Below are 19,705 nucleotides of genomic sequence, written 5' to 3' on the forward strand. Positions count from 1 at the left end.
CCAAATAGGTTGGATTCCTGCACCTTCACCTTACCTACCTCTTATGGATACTCAGGTTTATTTAGTTGTAATCTTTGTATGTATTTTTGTTAGAATTATTACTCTGTATAATATTATCTTTTAACAAAGCTGAGAGAAGAAAGGAAAATAAGTACTTATAGAGTTACACTAACCTGTTTGTTTACCATTTCTGATTCTTTTCATTTGTTTCTGTGGATTCAAGTTACCAAATGGTGCTATTTCCTTATTCCAATACAGCTTTGTTTCCACCTGCATCTTTTGTACTTCTAGTGTCAAATATATTACATATCTATATGTTACAGGCCCCAACATATGATTATATACATCATCTTATGCAATTGTCTTTTAAACCAGTTAAGAAAGAAGAAATTAGCAACTATATTGTCTCTTACAATTACCTGTATAACTGACTATATTGCATACTTTGTTTTTATCATGTGAATTAAAATTAGTCTGGTGTCACTTGCTTTTAGCCTGAAGAGCTTCCTTTAATATTTTTTGTAAGACAGATCTGCTAGGAACAAATTATCTCAGTTTTTGTTTACCTGAAAATGTCTTTATTTCCCCTCAGATTTTCTTTCAGATCCTTTATTAGGGTGTTGAAATTTTCTCTAGAGACTTTGTATACTTTCAGTGATGTTAGATTCACCTTTATTTTTAGATTGATTTTTTTTTAAGGGTGCACCACACAACGTGCAGGATCTTACTTCCCCAACCAGGGATCAAACCCGTCCCCCTTGCATTGGGAGTGCGGAGTCTTAACCACTGGACCGCCAGGGAAGTCCCTCGTCTCCATTTTTAAAAGATAGTTTTGCTAGATATAAGATTTTTGGTTCACTTTTTTTTCTCTCATCACTTTGAATATGTTGTCCTGCTGCCTTCTAGCATTCACTGTTTCTGATGAAAAGTCAGATGTTTTTTATTGGGTTGCCCTTGTACACAATAAGACCCTTGTCTCTCTTGCTGTTTTCAAGACTTTGTCTTTCACAGTTTTGACTACAGTGTATCTGGGTGTGGATCTCTTTGAGTTTATCCTACTTGGAATTTATTTAACTTCTTGGATATGTAGATTCATTTAATCAAATTTGTGAAGTTTTCAGCAATGATTTCTTCCAGTATTTTTCTGCTGCTTTCCTCTCCTTTCAGGACTCCCATTATGAGTTGTGTTTGTTGGTGCACTTGATGGTGTCCCACATTTCTTTGAGGCTCTGTTCATTTTTCTTCATTCTTTTTTCTCTCTGTTCTTCAGTTTGCATAATCCCTATTGATCTGTCTACAAGTTTACTGATTCCTTCTTCCACTTAAATTTCCTGTTGGGGGCCCCTTCAGTGAATTTTTAATTTTGGTTATTATGCTTTTTAAGTCCAGAATTTCCATTTGCTTCTTCTTTGGTAATTCCTGACTTTTCATTGATATTCTGTATTTGATGATGCACTGTAGTTATACCTTTAATTTGTTAAGTATGGTTTCCCTTAGTTCTTTGAACATATGTATAATAGCAGTTTTCAAGTCTTTGTCTCCAAAGTCCAATATCTGGGTCCTTTCAAAGGCAGTTACTTGGTGCCTGCTGTTTCTCCTGTATACAGATCACACTGTCCTGTTTCTTTGCATGTTTTGTATTTTTTGTTGCTGAAAACTAGACATTTTAGATAACGTAGCAACTCTGGATACTGACTTTTCTCCCTCCTGCCTCTGAAACTTGTTCCTGTTTGCTGGTTTATTTGTTTAGTGACTTTGCTGGACTAGTTCAGTGAAGCCTGTTTCCTCCAGTGTGCAGCCTCTGATGTCACTCCTCAGAAGGTGCAGCCTTGAACATGCACACAGCTACCCTAACCCTCCCATCCCCACCTGGGGATGACAGTGGTTATAGCTGGGCTCTCTTTGACTGTATCTTTCCCCAGTTTCCCTGTTAAGTTTCTGACTGATCTTCCTCTATTGATATTACATCCAGTTGTTAGTCTCCCCTAATTGTTAGCTGATTGCTTTATTGTTTTTGCCAATCACCGGAGACATAAATGTTGCACAGTGTAATATCATTAACATTGGGCTTCTTTGCAGGGGTAGTTTTTAAAGCTGGTCTTTAAGGTTCACTCTGACCACAGGAAGCCTTTCATAACTCTCTCTTCCCCTGTTTCTCTTTGTTAAACTTCTAGCTTGTCTACCTTTCACCCATTGCTATCATGGAGCTACCAGCCTCCTCTTAATTTCTTGCCATAAAAATCTCCATTGTCTTTTGACAGTGCCTGTAGGTTTGAACTTCTCCATGCTATGTTTCACATAAAGTCAGTCCCCTTAGGGAGAGCTGCAAAGCTCTGTTCTTACAGCATGCCTCTACCCTAGGCAGAGCCTCTGCACCACTGCTCCAGAGCTGGGGAGTCGGGGGTAGCAGCCTGCCTCTCTCAGAGTGATACTCTGCTATGAGCGGGGTGCTGGGCAAGGGTAGCAGTCCCTGATCTTCTCAGCTTGCCTCTCTCGGCATGGAACCTTTGCCCTATGTGAGCTGGGACATAGATGATCAGGGCCCAGTATTCTTGGCCTATTTCATCTAAGATAGAGCTTCTGCCATACAAGTGGGAACGCGGTGGAGAAATGGAGCCCTGGTCCTCTTGACCATGCTTGCCTGGAATAGAGCTTCTACAGGACAGGGCTGTGGGGAATGAGGATGCTGGTGGCCTAGCCTGCTCAGGGAGAAACTGACACCCTAGACTTGAAGCTGAGGGTGGGAGGGGGTCCCATCTTCTTGGCTATGCCCATCCAGAGTAGAATTGTCACTCTGGGCTCGAGGGTAGGGGAAGAGCAGGTTATAGCTCAAATACTAGAGCCTCAGTCTTTTTATCAAGATTTAATCAATTTTCTCGAGTAAAGGTTTCTCCATTTGCTGTATGTTCTTAAGACAACTTATAGAGACTTTAAATGGTTTTTTAAAAATATTTGTTACGAGTTATGTTTTTCTGGGGAGGGGATCTGAGGAGCTCCACACACCTCCAGCCTAGCTCTAACTTTTTGAAAATAGCAAATTCTATTTCTTCAAGGATTTTTTTTAACCTTCTGCACTTCACTGATTCACACAGCTCTTTTCTCCCTCTGAGTCTGAACTGGGAAATTTTTTACCATAAACTCGACCAATTTCAGGTAGAAAAACAAGCAGTTTAACTTCTGAGTGTATAAATGGCATTTAATTTAATTAACTCTAGCAACATGGCTTTCTTGTTATAGATGATGGAGAAATTCATCTCTAACCTACCAAAACCTTACTTTGCTGGGCGATTTGAACCTGTCTTTGAGAATTTGAAGATATTACTAAAGGGGGAAGGGTCTTTGTTCCTCCTATTCCCCAGTTGTCACCAGCACACCAAAAATTTTGCTACTTCTCTTTGTAACAGACTGACATTTGTAGTTTGAGGTGTTTAACCCCAATATCTAGTGTCCAAAGGGACAGTATCCAGCTGCTGTTTTGCAGCAGGGTAAGTACTCTCATCAAACCTATTATCAGGAATCATGAAACATCAGGAAGCTTGGTGTTAGACAAGGGTTGGCCCACCACCTGTTTTGGTATGACCTGTGAGCTCCCATTGGGTTTTACAGTTTTAAATGCTTGGAAAAAAATCAGAAGATGAAGAATACTTCAGGACATGTGAAAATATGAAATTCAAATTTGTGCCCATAAATAAAGTTTTATTGGGACACAGCCATGCTTGTGTGTTTACATGTTGTCTGCAGCTGCTTTCATGCTGTAACAGCAGAGTCGAGTAGTTGCAGTAGAAATTATATGGCCCACAAAACCAGAAATATTTACCATCTGGCCTTTGACAGAAAAAGTTTGCTGACAGTCTCACATATGGTTGAGTGGGGCATCACTAGTCATTTTTGCTTAACGAATTATTTTAGGGCCTAAAGACATGTCGTGACAGGGCTACAGATGCCCTAGAAGATACAAAAGAGGGAGAGAATTGCAGGACAATTATTTGTACTTTGAATTTAGATAGAATTAAGAATGCCACCTGTCCTTGTGTAAGCAAATCTTATTCAAAAGGAAAACTTTAAAATGTCTGTCACATATTTGTTCTAAGCTAGTTCCCCAATGTGGAAAGTTTTCCCAAGACTTCTGTTTGATCTGAGATTGTAGCATTCTGATAGTTGTCTCTGTGATAAATGAATTTCTTTTTAATTTAGATGAAACTGTGTTGCTTCTTTGACTTCTCATTCTTGGTGAAAGTGTACTTCCCAAGGTTATGTCTGCATTATGCCAAAATTCCTAGATAACTCCCTTAGTTTAAAAAATTAAAGGGAAGAAGTCAGATGAATTATTTCTGTCATCATGTAAGTTCTTTAAAACTTAGTGAAGATATGGGCTTCCCTGGTGGCGCAGTGGTTGAGAGTCCACCTGCCAATGCAGGGGACACGGGTTCGTGCCCCGGTCCAGGAAGATCCCACATGCCGCGGAGCCGCTGGGCCCATGAGCCATGGCTGCTGGGCCTGCGCGTCCGGAGCCTGTGCTCCGCAACGGGAGAGGCCACAGCAGTGAGAGGCCCGCCTAAGCAAAAAAAAAAAAAAAAAAAAACCTTAGTGAAGATAAAGGAATTAGAGAGTCTGAAATTTTAACCTAGTTGCTTTTTATGACAGTATAGACAAACGATTGACTATGATAGAAGAATGTCATATAAAAACATATTTTAGTCCTCCAAATATGCTAAAAACTGAGCATGGGCTTAATGCTATTTAAAGGTGGTGTTTATGCTTTACAAAGGATTACAATTTGACTGTGAGTCATGATTATTCCATTGAAAAAAGATACTGTTTTACTTGAGTATTGTTTGACAATATAAAAAATTTTAAACAGATCCTTTTTTTCCAAAACATCTCTGAAACTAATCATATTTATTAATATCTGCTTCCCGCAAAACAGTTTTTACTCAACAGAGTTTATAAATAGTTCACCTGTGGTTAAATTATCAAATAACAAGGCTTTTCCACCTATGCTGAAAGAAAGAAAATAAGCCTTTACATTGTAATCCTTGGTTATCATTGGGCTGAAGTTCCCTCTGATTTGGGGGGATATGTAATGAAATGATGTAATTTCTGAGACTTAAAGCCCTAAAATCTTTGCTGATGAAGTTCAGAAACATATACAGATCAGTTCAGCGTTTGAAACCAAATTTTTGTCTAATGTCCACGTGTTAGAGCTTGTGAAATTGAGTGGTTTCCTGTTTTGCGTATGATAGATTCATAGTCGTATTGTTCAAGTTGTTCATCGTCATTTTCTCCTTTCGTGTCCCACCAAGGTTCCACCTGCCCAAGTCCACAGCTGTGCTTCTGCATCAATTATTTCGTGAAACATTTTTGTTTCTTTTTCCCAGGCATCTAGTGAAATTATTATTTCATCCCGTACATCATGACACCATGCGCTGATTATTTTTGCTGCGAGAGTGACGCCCAGAGACGTGCCTCGGAGTACATGCAGCCCAACTGGGACACCATCCTGGGTCCACTGTGTGTGCCCCTGGTGGACAGCTTTACTAGCCGCCTCAAGGACATCCATGTGACCTCATGGTAATTCCCATCAACCGTCAACAACGCTGGGAGCTTTGCCAAAATTTCCCTTTCACATCCATGGAGGTGACGTAACTTCAAGAGACCTTAGTGCCCAGAGAGTGGGGAACCCAGACCAATTATTTTGAAGTCATCCTGGAATCCAGTGTTCCTTACTGGCTCACTGAGTTGGGCCGTTGAGGTGTAACCGAAAGAGAATAAAACTGGAGTTGAGGTCAGGGTTGAGCTTGTGTTTGGCTCCAACTCCCTGTGTGACCTTGACAAATAACTTTTCTGTAGCTGTTTTCTCATCTAGAAAATAAGGAACTTAAGTCACTGATTTTCTTTCATGCTCTTTCAACTCTGAGATTCTGTGTTTCAAGGTCATTTCTGAACGTGATTTCCTCCCTACTACCAATCAGCTGTTAAGGTTGTTAAAATGCGTCAGCAAAGTCATTCCAACCATAAGTCCTTGTGCTGTAAAAGTCGGGATGTACTTAGTCAAGCTGAAGGCATCCTGACCTCGGCGTGTCCTGTGACGTGTTCTTGGTAGATTTATGTCGGAGAAGGTGTGGAGTAGTGATTCAAGAGTTGACAGGTTTGGGTTTGAATCCTAGATCAGGCGATTCTTCACAGTGTAGCCTTGGAACAGTTAGCTCACCTCTTTCAGCCTCAGTGCTCAAGAAACCAGTCCTTAAAACATCCCTGTTCTAAAACTTGAAGGCAGAAAAATTCTTCTTCTTAACCAAAGGATCCAGTTTTGGGGTTTCTTTCTTGCCTGTGGCCAATTTAAAGAATTTATTCCTGAAAGTTACGTCTCTAGAAGGATTTGTCCTTCCAAAACAAATGAAAATCCGAAGCACTGGCAGAACTGACTTAAAATGAGATGTAAGGGACCACACGTCCCTGTGGCTTGCACTGTGACTCCCCGAACTGTGGAGCGTTACTACTGTAGGGTTGGTGTGAGGTGCACACTTGTTAACAGTCTGTTCTCTTTTTCTGTCCTGTCACCTCTTCTCTGGACACAGAGTTTCTGCTACAGATTGTAATGGGAAAAGAAGACTGGAAACCCAGACATATGTGACCACATGCCAACATAGAAAGCAAATGGGAGACCTTTTGCAGCACATCCCTGGAAAGCCTCTTTCAGTCCCTCCTTGCTAACTATTGTCTTATTGCACAGTGAACGTTTTAGTGAAGCTCAGGGAGAGAACTCTCTCAGTATCATCTTTTCAGGTCTGACAAGCAAGTAGGCTAGCTTGAGTCTGCTAGATGAGCAAGGTCTTTGCAAGAAGTAGATTCAAGTTTGTTTCTCATTCACTTCATGTATGTTTCAGTAGGAAAACAACTCGTTTGATTTGGTTTAATTTCAGAGAACTTGAAATACCTGTTAGTTGATTCCACTCCTTGAACTACCGGATACCTGGCAAGGGTTAATGAGAGGGTAAATGGGGCTTATGGTTTAAAACATCTGTAACAGGGATGGCAGATAAATTTTCAGCTCAAGTGCCAACTTTGATAGATTGATGAAGGCTACCCAGAGCCCTGTGCGGAAAAGGGGTTTGAAGCTATTTCTCTTTTTTTTAAATCTTTTTAAAAATTTATTTATTTATTTATTTTCGGCTGCATTGGGTCTTTGTTGCTGTGCACGGGCTTTCTCTTGTCACGGCGAGAGGGGGCTACTCTTCATTGTGGTGTGCGGGCTTCTCATTGCAGTGGCTTCTCTTGTTGTGGAGCACGGGCTCTAGGCACACAGGCTTCAGTAGTTGTGGTGCGTGGGCTCAGTAGTTGTGGCGGGCAGGCTTAGTTGCTCCGCGGCGTGTGGGATCTTCCAAGACCAGGGCTCGAACCCGTGTCGCCTGCATTGGCAGGTGGATTCTTAACCACTGCGCCACCAGGGAAGTCCCTGAAGCCATTTCTGAGTCCACATTGATTAGCAACATCTTCCCTGGTTACCAGAGGCAGAAATGGCTGCATGTTTATTACATACATGATGTCTCCAAGCCGTAATTAATTCAGTGTTTTGTTCATTTACTTACAAGTTACCATTCTTATTAGGTTTCTTAGTTTATTAAAACTATTTTTCAGAATTACCCTTGAAAACAAGTCTAAACTAAAGTATAAATTTTTTACTTGTCAGGCTGAACTAATAATACTTTAATAACTTTGATGCCTTTATAGTCCAACAAATGGACAATGGCTGTCACCCAACTTAATGACTCATTTGATTAATCATAGAATTTTAAACATTAGTAGAATCTGCTAATTTGCTCATCATTGTGGTAATAAGCAATAGACAAACAAGGAAATAAAAATTAAAGCAATGCACTGATAATTTTATCAGAGCACTTTCTGTGGGACATCACTTAATTCCTGAAATGTTCATTGAGATCTTATTATAAGCATTGGACCAGGCTGTGTACAGTAAACACTTTTTTTGACATAGTTTTATAACTATTAAAAGTGACATTTGTTATTCTTAGGTGTTGTTTTTCATTCTCTGAAGAGTTTACTTACTGAACCTATTCTTTTTAATAAACAACCTAATTTTACTGTCTACAGTTAAAACATTTGAGTTGCTTAATGGGTTGACAGTATTACAGCTTGGCAATGCCCAGTCTCCATAAAAAAAAAATTACTTGGAGAGTAGACAACATATTTAAGTCAATCTATGGTCATTGTAAGTTGGCCTCTGTATACCAAATTTGGTCATTTTTAAAGATTTTAAACCAAATACCAGATACTAGCATTGGTTCTTTGAGGGGCTATGGTGAGACATTCCAGTGTGGATTTAAACTGCTCGAAATGTTGTCATACATCCCTATTATTATCTAGACGTCCACATGAAGGAAGTTTTACGTCTTATATTTGCTTACAGAAAAGCACTCTGGGGCTTCCCTGGTGGCGCAGTGGTTGAGAGTCCACCTGCCGATGCAGGGGACACGGGTTCGTGTCCCGGTCCGGGAGGATCCCACATGCCGCGGAGCGGCTGGCCCGTGAGCCATGGCTGCTGAGCCTGCGCGTCCGGAGCCTGTGCTCCGCGGCGGGAGAGGCCACAACAGTGAGAGGCTCACACACGGCAAAAAAAAAAAAAAAAAGAAAGAAAAGAAAAGCACTCTGGCTGTCAAAAATGACAAGGGGAGTATGGGGTAAAAGGCCGAGGTTGCCCATAAGCATCCAGGCACAGCTTCTTGGATTGCTCGTGGACACATTCAGGTTCTGGCTCTCGACCAGCTGCAGAAAGATTTGTGATTACTAGCTTGGGACACCTGATAGATACATTTTAAAGAAGTTCTCATTTTACTCTGTTTCATGGCTTTGGAGTTTTGTTCAGCTTTGTGAAAATCTCTTAATCATGGGGGAAATTACTATTCAAATAAGGTACTTTCTTGTCTTTGTGTTTGAAAATATCAGAGAGAGGGGGATGGGCTGGGGTGGGTAGCAAGTCTTGTGGGTCATCCAGATACATATGGGGTCAAGTTTGAAAATATTTTCAAGGTCATAATGAACTGATATTTCTTTGTTACTGTTTAGTGGTGAGTTTTTGCAGAATGTCACTCACAAGTAGGACGTGTCTCCTGTTTGCTGATGCAGGGAGTCTGAGGTCTGGGCGAGGCCCCCACGTGTTAGCCTAAGTCCTGTCAACGAGAACCAAGTTTGTTTGAGCTGCTAAGGGCAACACAGTCCTGGATGCACATGGATGCGACTGGAGGTTTTCTTGTTTTCCTCTCCAGTGCTTATTACAAAGAAACCTTGTTAAATGACATCCGGAGAGCCAGAGGGAAATACCAGGGTGATGCACTGGCGAAGGAGCTGGCTCGCATGAAGCTCCGCACGGACAGTACCGACGTTCCGATCTCAGACATCGTCATTAATTTACTGCTGTCCTGTCGTGATATCCAGGTACGAAATATGCTTGTCTGAGGCTATCACACTTCTTCCTTGACACGAGGAATTTCTCATATGAAGCACTCTTACACTAGGTGTACGGTTAGGTAACTGTTTTACAGACAAAATAGGGATGTGGCTAGGTCATAGGTCACCTCGCATATCTGTTGTGGTGGAAGTATGAAGAAGGTTTCGTCATATCAGAAGGCCACTCCAGCAAAATCTCAGAAACAGTACTGCTTAATAAAAGGAATTAGAACTAAACAGTTTATATGCACTTAGTGTTAGGCGTTGTTCCAAGCCCTTTGCAAGTCCTAATTCACTTAATTCTCTTCATAAGCCTATGGGGTGTACACTTGGATTATCTCCATTTTACAAATGAGGAACATGAGGTACAGAGAAGTTAAGTAACTTGCTTAAGGTCACACAGCAGTTGGCAAAGTCACGATTCAAACTGAGGCAACCGGCTCTGTCCTCTTTGCTGTTAACTCCTCTGCTACTTCCTTTAGGCCTTTGTCACTTCCTTCTTTGTTTACCACTACCTATTAGTGAAAGGGAGAGCAGGAGTAGCAGAGGCAAGTCCAGGACCCAGGGAATGCAGGGGTTTATTCTAAGACAAGTGACAGAGGCTTCTGGAGAGTTCTTGAGACAGGGTTTGTAGAATATGGTACCGTGGAGGAAATCAGTCGTTTCCTCCCTCCAAGTTTAATGCTGTGGAGCCATTTCTAAGGATGTCTTGTCTTACTTTCCTTTGGAGGAACACAGGGCAATGTACATAACCTGCAGAATTCTACAAAGCCATATTGGAGGTTGTTGGCCACGGGTCTTTAAATCTGAACGAGAGAGTGTTTATGACCTGAACCAAGAACGGAGTCAACCACTTAAGGAACTCATGCCCCCTGGTGATAAACAGATGCATCTAATTGATTTTAATAGCAGGTGCTATTAGGAATTACGATGATGAAATTAAGCCCCATGGAACAAGAGAATGGGAGTGACCTTTTTTGAAGTTTTTCTTCTGTTGAGCTGCTGGCTTCTTTCTGCCCTTGCTTTCACGCATCTCTCCTCTTTATAACCTTCCATTGGTGGGACTCTTCGGGCTCAAGGGTGAGCCGGAAGCTTCTTGCAATACTCTGCCTTCCCTATCCCTGGGTAGCAGCACTGAGGTGTAAAGCCACAAAACAGACCTGAGATTTCAGTGGGAAGTCCTCATCTGCTAACTGTGGCTGGCTGTCAGCGAGTTGGCCCAAAAGGATTGTAAGCCCGGCTGAAAGGGTAGCAGATGGTCCTGCTCGGAGGGGACACAGCTCAGACAAACACGGTAGCAATTTCTCCCTGGGTAATTATGCAGTTTAGAGCTGTGCTTCTCAAGCGGGGGACATGTGGCAGTATCTGGAGACATACTTGGTTGTCACAGCTCGAGGAGGGAGGGGGAAGTGCTCCTGGCATCTAGTGGGTCAAGGCCACGGATGCCGCTTAACATCCCGCGATACACAGCACAGCCCCCACCGTAAAGAATGATCCAGCCCCCAAATGTCAGGAGTACCAAGGTTGAGAAATTCTGGTTTAGATGAATGTGATTGTTTCTGACAAAAAAGGAAGGATTGGCATGTTTCCCCCCCTTTACGTGGCAAATAACTCTAAGATTTCCTCCATGTTTATGTCCTGTTCATTTTAACCCACAGCCCTGCTGGTGTTAACTCTCCTACCCTCAAAACGTGGTAGCTTTTCCTGGCTGCTGGGCTCATTTGTTTTCTTTTATCGTCTTTGAATCTAACTTCCTTTCCCTGGTCCTTTTGTGACCTCTGATAGCAGGGATTCTTTCTCTGTCTTCTCTCTCATCCACCTTATTTTTAATCTCATTGCTATTCTTTTAAGGGCTTTAACGTCACTAAATGCTGCCTGTAGGGAAAGGCTTCTGTTTAAATGCTGAGGCGGTCTCAGGTTCGTAACTGTTCAAAAAAACCTGCAAAGAGCTGTGTTTCCTGTCTTTCTCACCTTGGGACCTCTTGCCAACAGGACTATGATGCAATGGTGAAGCTGGTAGAAACACTGGAAATGCTGCCGACGTGTGATTTGGCTGACCAGCATAACATTAAATTCCACTATGTGTTTGCACTGAATAGGTAAGAGTGATAATGTGCGTATAGAGTTTTGAAACATGCCAGCTGTTAAATTGTTTCCTTCTTTCATTCAGCCCTCATTGAGGATGAGCCAGATCATGAGCTGAATGCTAAAGTTAAGAAAATGGACATGGCATGATCTTAACCTCCAGGGACTTTGTCTTTGGAACATATATTCTAGCTCCGAGATCACACATGTAACTAAATACTTACAGCTCAGAATTATAAATATCTTAATGAATATCAAAGCATAGTAGAGGGAGGAAGGCACTTTGCTTTGGGGTTTTAAAGAAGCTTCTCCGGGTCTTTGGGGCTGCGTTTTTTTTTTTTCCCCAACATCTTTATTGGAGTATAATTGCTCTACAGTGGTGTGTTAGCTTCTGCTGTATAACAAAGTGAATCAGCCATAGTTACACACATATCCCTATATCCCCTCCCTCTTGCGTCTCCCTCCCACCCTCCCTATCCCACCCCTCTAGGTGGTCACAAAGCACCGAGCTGATCTCCCTGTGCTATGCGGCTGCTTCCCACTAGCTATCTATTTTACGTTTGGTAGTGTATATATGTCCATGCCACTCTCTCACTTCGTCCCAGCTTACCCTTCCCCTCCCCGTGTCCTCAGGTCCAGCCTCCACATCTGCGTCTTTATTCATGTCCTGCCCCTAGGTTCTTCAGAACCTTTTTTTTTTTTAGATTCCATATATATGTGATAGCATACGGTATTTGTTTTTCTCTTTCTGACTTACTTCACTCTGTATGACAGACTCTAGGTCCATCCACCTCACTACAAATAAGTCAATTTCGTTTCCTTTTATGGCTGAGTAATATTCCATTGTATATATGTGCCACATCTTCTTGATCCATTCATCTGTCGATGGACACTTAGGTTGCTTCCATGTCCTGGCTATTGTAAATAGAGCTACAGTGAACATTGTGGTACATGACTCTTTTTGAATTATGCTTTTCTCAGGGTATATGCCCAGTAGTGGGATTGCTGGGTCGTATGGTAGTTCTATTTTTAGTTTTTTAAGGAACCTCCATACTGTTCTCCATAGTGGCTGTATCAGTTTACATCCCACCAACAGTGCAAGAGGGTTCCCTTTTCTCCACACCCTCTCCAGCATTTATTGTTTGTAGACTTTTTGATAATGGCCATTCTGACCCGTGTGAGGTGATACCTTATTGTAGTTTTGATTTGCATTTCTCTAATGATCAGTGATGTTGAACATCCTTTCATGTGCTTGTTGGCAATCTGTATATCTTCTCTGGAGAAATGTCTGTTTAGGTCTTCTGTCCATTTTGGGATTGGGTGGTTTGTTTTTTTGATATTGAGCTGCATGAGCTGCTTGTATGTTTCGGAGATTAATCCTTTGTCTGTTGCTTCATTTGCAACAATTTTCTCCCATTCTGAGGGCTGTCTTTTTGTCTTGTTTCTGGTGTCCTATGCTGTGCAAAAGCTTTGAAGTTTCATTAGTTCCCATTTGTTTATTTTTGTTTTTATTTCCCTTTCTCTAGGAGGTGGGTCAAAAAGGGTCTTGCTGTGATTTATGTCATAGAGTGTTCTGCCTATGTTTTCCTCTAAGAGTTTTATAGTGTCCAGTCTTACATTTAGGTGTTTAATCCGTTTTTTGTTGTTTGTTTTTTGTTTTGTGGTACGCGGGCCTCTCACTGTTGTGGCCTCTCCTGTTGCGGAGCACAGGCTCCGGACGCACAGGCCCAGCGGCCATGGCTCACCGGCCCACTCGTTCCGCGGCATGTGGGATCTTCCCGGACCGGGGCATGAACCCGCATCCCCTGCATGGGCAGGCGGACTCTCAACCACTGCGCCACCAGGGAAGCCCCCTTTAATCCGTTTTGAGTTTATTTTTGTGGATGGTGTTAGTAAGTGTTCTAATTTCATTCTTTTACATGTAACTGTCCAGTTTTCCCAACACCACTTAATGAAGACGCTGTCTTTTCTCCATTGTATATTCTTGCCTCCTTTGTCAAAGATAAGGTGACCATATGTGCGTGGGTTTATCTCTGGGCTTTCTGTCCTCTTCCATTGACCTATATTTCTGTTTTTGTGCCAGTATCATACTGTCTTGATTACTGTAGCTTTGTAGTATAGTATATAGTATAGTATATTCCTCCAGCTCCAGTTTTCCTTCTCAACATTGCTTTGGCTATTCGGGGTCTTACGTGTTTCCATACAAATTGTGAAATTTTTTGTTCTAGTTCTGTGAAAAATGCCATTGGTAGTTTGATAGGGATTGCATTGAATCTGTAGATTGCTTTGGGTAGTAAAGTCATTTTCACAATGTTGGTAATTCCAATCCAAGAACATGGTATATCTCTCCATCTGTTTATATCATCTTTAATTTCTTTCATCATTGTCTTATAATTTTCTCCCTATAGGTCTTTTGTCTCCTTACATAGGTTTATTCCTAGGTATTTTATTTTTTGCAATGGTAAATGGGAGTGTTTCCTTAATTTCTGTTTCAGATTTTTCATCATTAGTGTATAGAATGCAAGAAATTTCTGTGCATTAATTTTTTTCCTGCTAGTCTACCAAATTCATTGATTAGCTCTGGTAGTTTTCTGGTAGCATCTTTAGGATTCTCTATGTATCATCATGTCATCTGCAAAGAGTGACAGTTTTACTTCTTCTTTTCCGATTTGGATTCCTTTTATTTCTTTTTCTTCTCTGATTGCTGTGGCCAAAACTTCCAAAACTATGTTGAATAAGAGTGGTGAGAGTGGGCAACCTTGTCTTGTTCCTGATCTCAGTGGAAATGGTTTCAGTTTTTCACCATTGAGAACGATGTTGGCTGTGGGTTTGTCATATATGGCCTTTATTATGTTGAAGTAATTTCCCTCTGTGCCTACTTTCTGGAGTGCCTTATCATATGTGGGTGTTGAATTTTGTCAAAAGCTTTTTCTGCATCTATTGAGGTGATCATATGGTTTTTCTCCTCCAGTTTGTTAACATCGTTTATCACATTGATGGATTTGCATATATTGAAGAATCCTTGCATTCCTGGGATAAACCCCACTTGATTATGGTGTATGATCCTTTTAATGTGCTGTTGGAATCTTGGTTGTAGGTTTTTCCCTTTCATCACTTTAAGAATGTTCTGCCACTCCCTTATGGCTTTCAGAGTTTCTGCTGAAAGATCAGCTGTTAACATTATGGGGATTCCCTTGTATGTTATTTGTTGCTTTTCCCTTGCTGCTTTTTTTTCTTGCAGTATGCGGGCCTCTCACTGTTGTGGCCTCTCCCGTTGCGGAGCACAGGCTCCGGACACGCAGGCTCAGCAGCCATGGCTCACGGGCCCAGCCACTCCATGGCATGTGGGATTTTCCCGGACTGGGGCATGAACCCGTGTCCCCTGCATCAGCAGGCGGACTCTCAACCACTGTGCCACCAGGGAAGCCCCTCCCTTGCTGCTTTTAATATTTTTTCTTTTTATTTAATTATTATTATTATTATTATTATTTAAAATTTATTTTTGGCTGCGTTGGGTCTTCATTACTGCATGCAGGCTTTCTCTAGTTGTGGTGAGTGGGGGCTACACTTCGTTGCTGTGCACAGGTTTCTGATTGTTGTGGCTTCTCTTGTTCTGGAGCGTGGGCTCTAAGCACGCGGGCTTCAGTAGTTGCAGCACACTGGCTCAGTAGTTGTGGCTCACGGGGTCTAGAGCACAGGCTCAGTAGTTGTGGCACACGGGGGTTAGTTGCTCCACGGCATGTGTGATCTTCCTGGACCAGTGCTTGAACCCGTGTCCCCTGCATTGGCAGGCAGATTCTTAACCACTACACCACCAGGGAAGTCCTATATTTAATTTTTGATAGTTGATTAATGTGTGTCTTGGCGTGTTTCTCCTTGAATTTATCCTGTATGGGACTCTCTGTGCTTCCTGGACTTGATTGACTGTTTCCTTTCCCATATTAAGGAAGTTTTCAAGTATAATCTCTTCAAATATTTTCTCAGACCCTTTCTTTTTCTTTTCTTTTCCTGGGACCCCTATAATTCGAATGTTGGTGAGTTTCATGTTGTCCCAGAGGTCTCTGAGACTGTCCTCAATTCTTTTCATTCTTTTCTCTTTATTCTGCTCTGCAGTAGGTATGTCCACTATTTTATCTTCCAGGTCACTTATCCGTTCTTCTGCCTTAGTTATTCTGCTATTGATCCCTTCTAGAGAATTTTTAATTTCATTTATTGTGTTGTTCATCATTGTTTGTTTGCTCTTTAGTTCTTCTAGATTCTTGTTAAATGTTTCTTGGATTTTTTCCATTCTCTTTCCAAGATTTTGGATCATCTTTACTGTCATTACTGTGAATTCTTTTTCAGATAGACTACCTATTTCCTTTTCATTTGTTAGGTCTGGTGGGTTTTTACCTTGCTCCTTCATCTGCTGTGTATTTCTCTGTCTTCTTGTTCTGTGTAACTTACTGTGTTTGGGGTCTCCTTTTCGCAGGCTGCAGATTAGTAGTTCCCGTTGTTTTTGGTGTCTGCCCCCAGTGGGTAAGGTTGGTTCAGTGGGTTGTGTAGGCTTCCTGGTGGAGGGGACTAGTGCCTGTGTTCTGGTGGATGAGGTTGGATCTTGTCTTTCTGGTGGGCATGACTACATCCGGTGGTGTGTTTTGGGGTGTCTGTGAACTTATTATGATTTTAGGCAGCCTCTCTGCTAATGGGTGGGGTTGTGTTCCTGTCTTGCTAGTTGTTTGGCATGGGGTGTCCAGCACTGGAGCTTGCTGGTCATTGAGTGGAGCTGGGTCTTAGGGTTGAGACGGAGATCTCTGAGAGAGCTCTTGCCAATTGATATTACACGGGGCCAGGAGGTCTCTGGTGGTCCAGTGTCCTGAACTCGGCTGTCCCACCTCAGCGGCTCAGGCCTGCCAGCCGGCTGAAGCACCGAGACCCTGTCGGCCACACGGCTGGAGAACATGGGCTCTGAGTTGGGTGTCAGCCACTGCCCTGTTGTAGCTCTGTCTCAGCTGTCTCCAGAGGTCACCCAGATACACTGGGTTATTCCAGCGTTCCTCAGAGCTTGCACATGCTGGTCTGGGACTTGTAGATGTCCTCCTGATACTCTTCATTGAAATACCTTGCATTCATGGTGGTGAGAGATATGCTAATAGTGTTGGTTCTCTTCAGTTCAGGGACTGGGACAGTCTGGGCCTTCATGTGGCCACGTCAGGAGCAGCTGGCCAACGGTCCCAGTGTGATAACATGTCAGATTCCAAGAAGGCTTTCTGCAGTGCCCGAGCAGTAGTCCCAAGCATCTGCTTTGCTCAGCTGCAGCACTCTGACCAGGGAACTCGTTGGGACCCTCAAACAATGATTTCTGCTGGCCCTAGAGCCTGACTTGCCCACCCAGGCAAGGAGCTGAGGAGAGCATCTCCCAGCCCCATCTCACCAGAGGAGCGGACACCTGGGTGGGGCTGGGTTGGGGTTTTTTTAAATTAATTAATTTATTTGATTTTTTTAATTTTTGGCTGTGCTGGGTCTTCGTTGCTGTGCGCGGGCTTTCTCTAGTTGCAGTGAACGGGGGCCACTCTTGGCTTCTCCTGTTGCAGAGCACAGGCTCGGGGCGCACGGGCTTCAGTAGTTGTGGCTTGTGGGCTCTAGGCGCACATGCTCAGTAGTTGTGGCACACAGGCTTAGTTGCTCCGCGGCATGTGGGATCTTCCCGGGCCAGGGATCGAACCCGTGTCCCCTGCATAGGCAGGCGGACTCTTAACCACTGTGCCACCAGGGAAGCCCTGGGGCTGGGTTTTTATGATTTAGTAAAAAATTGCCTCATGGGCGGGATAGAGTGTGGGATGTGAGTGGTGAAAAGGCCATTCCACTTGGCCAGAAGTGTGAGCAGATAGTTCTTCATGTGCATTTTGCCTTCTGGGAACATCCAGAACATGAGATGTAGGTGAAGTAAATGTCTGCAGTGAGCAGAGTGTGGAGGGTGGGACTGTGTCGTGAAAGGACCTTGTGTACACAAATAAGGAGCTGAGAGTGTCTTGTAGGCTGGGTGGGTGGGGGCAGGTTTAACAACAGGATTAACGTTGTATGATGGGGAAAGAGGGTGCTGTCTTTATGTAGTAGTATAATCTGAACTTCGGAGTACAAATTACTGGGCTAGGTAGAGTATGTGAGACTTGGAAATTCCTGCCTGGAGACCATGAGCCTCAAAAGCTTATTGCTAGGGGTGTCAGCTGAGATGCTGTAGTAAAGAGCCCCCAAATGCAGTGATTTAAATCAGATTGAAATTTCTCTTTTACATAGCAGTCTAGAGGTGAGTGGGCCAGGCTAGTGGCATAGTACTGCCCCAGGAGTTGTTCAGGGACCTAGCTTCTGACCATTTTGTAGCTCTTTCATTCCCAGGAGTGTTGTCCTCTTCTAGTTGAAGCTAGGTCACTGCTACTCTGTGTTCCAGCCTAATGAAAGGGGCAAAGAGTGGAAGCCCAGGGCAAGCAGTTTCCTTTAAAGCAAGTAAAATTTGCACATGCCACTTCCACTGACATTCTATCGGTGAGAACATAGTCACATGATCCCTATCTAGGTGTAAGGGAAGCTGGGAAATGTAGTCGCTAGCTGGGTGGCCATGTGCCCATTCAGACTCAGCTACTGTGGATTTGGAGGATAGCTAGGAGTCTGACACATCCAATTTCACAAAATCCGAGCTGCCTAAATGTCTTAGTCCTACAGTCACTCTTCCTCCCCAGTAAGATACAGGAAGAGGGGTGGCATTAGGTGAACATGGTGAGAACCACGCCCAAATGCACTTCCCACTGGGCCTGTCCTCTGCTGGGGCCAGGAATTGGTCGTGTTTGAATCACATGGCAAAAAACTCTGCGAGGATATTCAAACATGGCTTGAGAACCAAAGAGTTCTGACATCTTATCAACCTTCCATGGCCAACATCTTCCTCAGGGAATGAATATAGTGAGGGTCGATGGTAACCCGAGTTAGAGGACTTTTGGGTCTGATTTCTCAGAGGCTTTTCTTTGCTTCAGCAGCTGGGTTAAGCTATAGATTGTGGACCTGCCACTGACAGCACCTGCCTGACAGCAGCAACAGGGAAACCCATGGCTTCAGGATTCTTGTAATGCATATGAGGCTACATCTCTCTTTTATATTAAAGTATGTAAAATGCACAGGCAGTGAAATGCGTAGATCTTTATACAAATTGATGAGTTTTAACAGATACACACATGTAAACAACACCCCTATCAAAATATACAACGTTTCCACCACCCCCCAGAAAGTACCTTTGTGCCCCTTTGCAGGTAGTCCCCACCCCTCCATAGGCAGCCATTATTCATATATTGTAACCTCTGTCTCCATAGATGAGTTTTTCCTGTCCTTCAACTTCGTATAAATGGAATCACACAGTACGTACTCTTTTGTGTCTGGCTTCCTTCACTCAGCATTGTGTTTGTGAGATTCGTCCATGCTGTTGGATGTGTCACTAGTTCATTCTTTCTCCTTGCTGTGGAATATTTCGTTGTGTGGATATGCCACAAGTGATTTATCCATTTTACTGCTGATAGACCTGTAGGTTGTTTCCAGTTTGGGGATACTAGGAACAGTCCTGCTGTGAGCATTCTTGTGCATGATTTTTGCACACATATGGACACATTTCTGTTGGGTACATAGCACGTGCTTGTGTCCTGCTGTACTAGATACCGGCAAATAGTGGTAGTCGGGATTTGGATTCCTTTTGGCAGAGGGGCTTCATGGTCTCTATGAAAATGTGCCTTCTCTCTCCCCAGCAGTCTTTAAACTCAGCATCCCAAGGCGGGGAACATTGGGAAGGGCATCTACCTTAAGCCTGAAAAAAAAAAAAGTTTTGTACCTCTCTTCCCCCAGAGTAGTGGGTTCTGCTTTTATTTATACTTAAATTATACTTGATCGATCCTTGACTGAACAAGAATTAATGACTTATCACTGGTGAAGTTTCTGGAAGAATGCCTGGCACACTTTAAGTGCTATTTTAAAAAATGGTTCATTAAATTAAAACTAAGAGGGCCTTTTAAAGTGCTCACCACCAAGTCTTTTCCAGGACCAAGCAGAGGTAATGGTTGTCAAGCAGAATGAAATAATCTGATTACCATCCACTCAAAGTAATGAAAGAATAAAACATGTTTTGAAATGGAAAATC

The 19,705-nt window shown here is 42.8% G+C and overlaps 1 protein-coding gene across 1 annotated transcript in view; it reads left to right on the forward strand.

Annotated features, from left to right (window-relative positions):
* Window positions 1-5,398: 5,398 nt before the first annotated feature.
* The window catches only part of MAP3K15 (mitogen-activated protein kinase kinase kinase 15), a gene marked incomplete at its 5' end in the record, with an annotated part of 93,540 nt that continues 79,233 nt past the window's right edge, over window positions 5,399-19,705 (forward strand). The window contains 3 exon segments of the mRNA XM_060086559.1: window positions 5,399-5,571; window positions 9,285-9,453; window positions 11,458-11,564. Coding sequence (XP_059942542.1) covers window positions 5,399-5,571; window positions 9,285-9,453; window positions 11,458-11,564 — 449 coding nt within the window.

This window comes from Mesoplodon densirostris, chromosome X (assembly GCF_025265405.1).
Source record: "Mesoplodon densirostris isolate mMesDen1 chromosome X, mMesDen1 primary haplotype, whole genome shotgun sequence".
Classification (NCBI taxonomy): domain Eukaryota; kingdom Metazoa; phylum Chordata; class Mammalia; order Artiodactyla; family Ziphiidae; genus Mesoplodon; species Mesoplodon densirostris.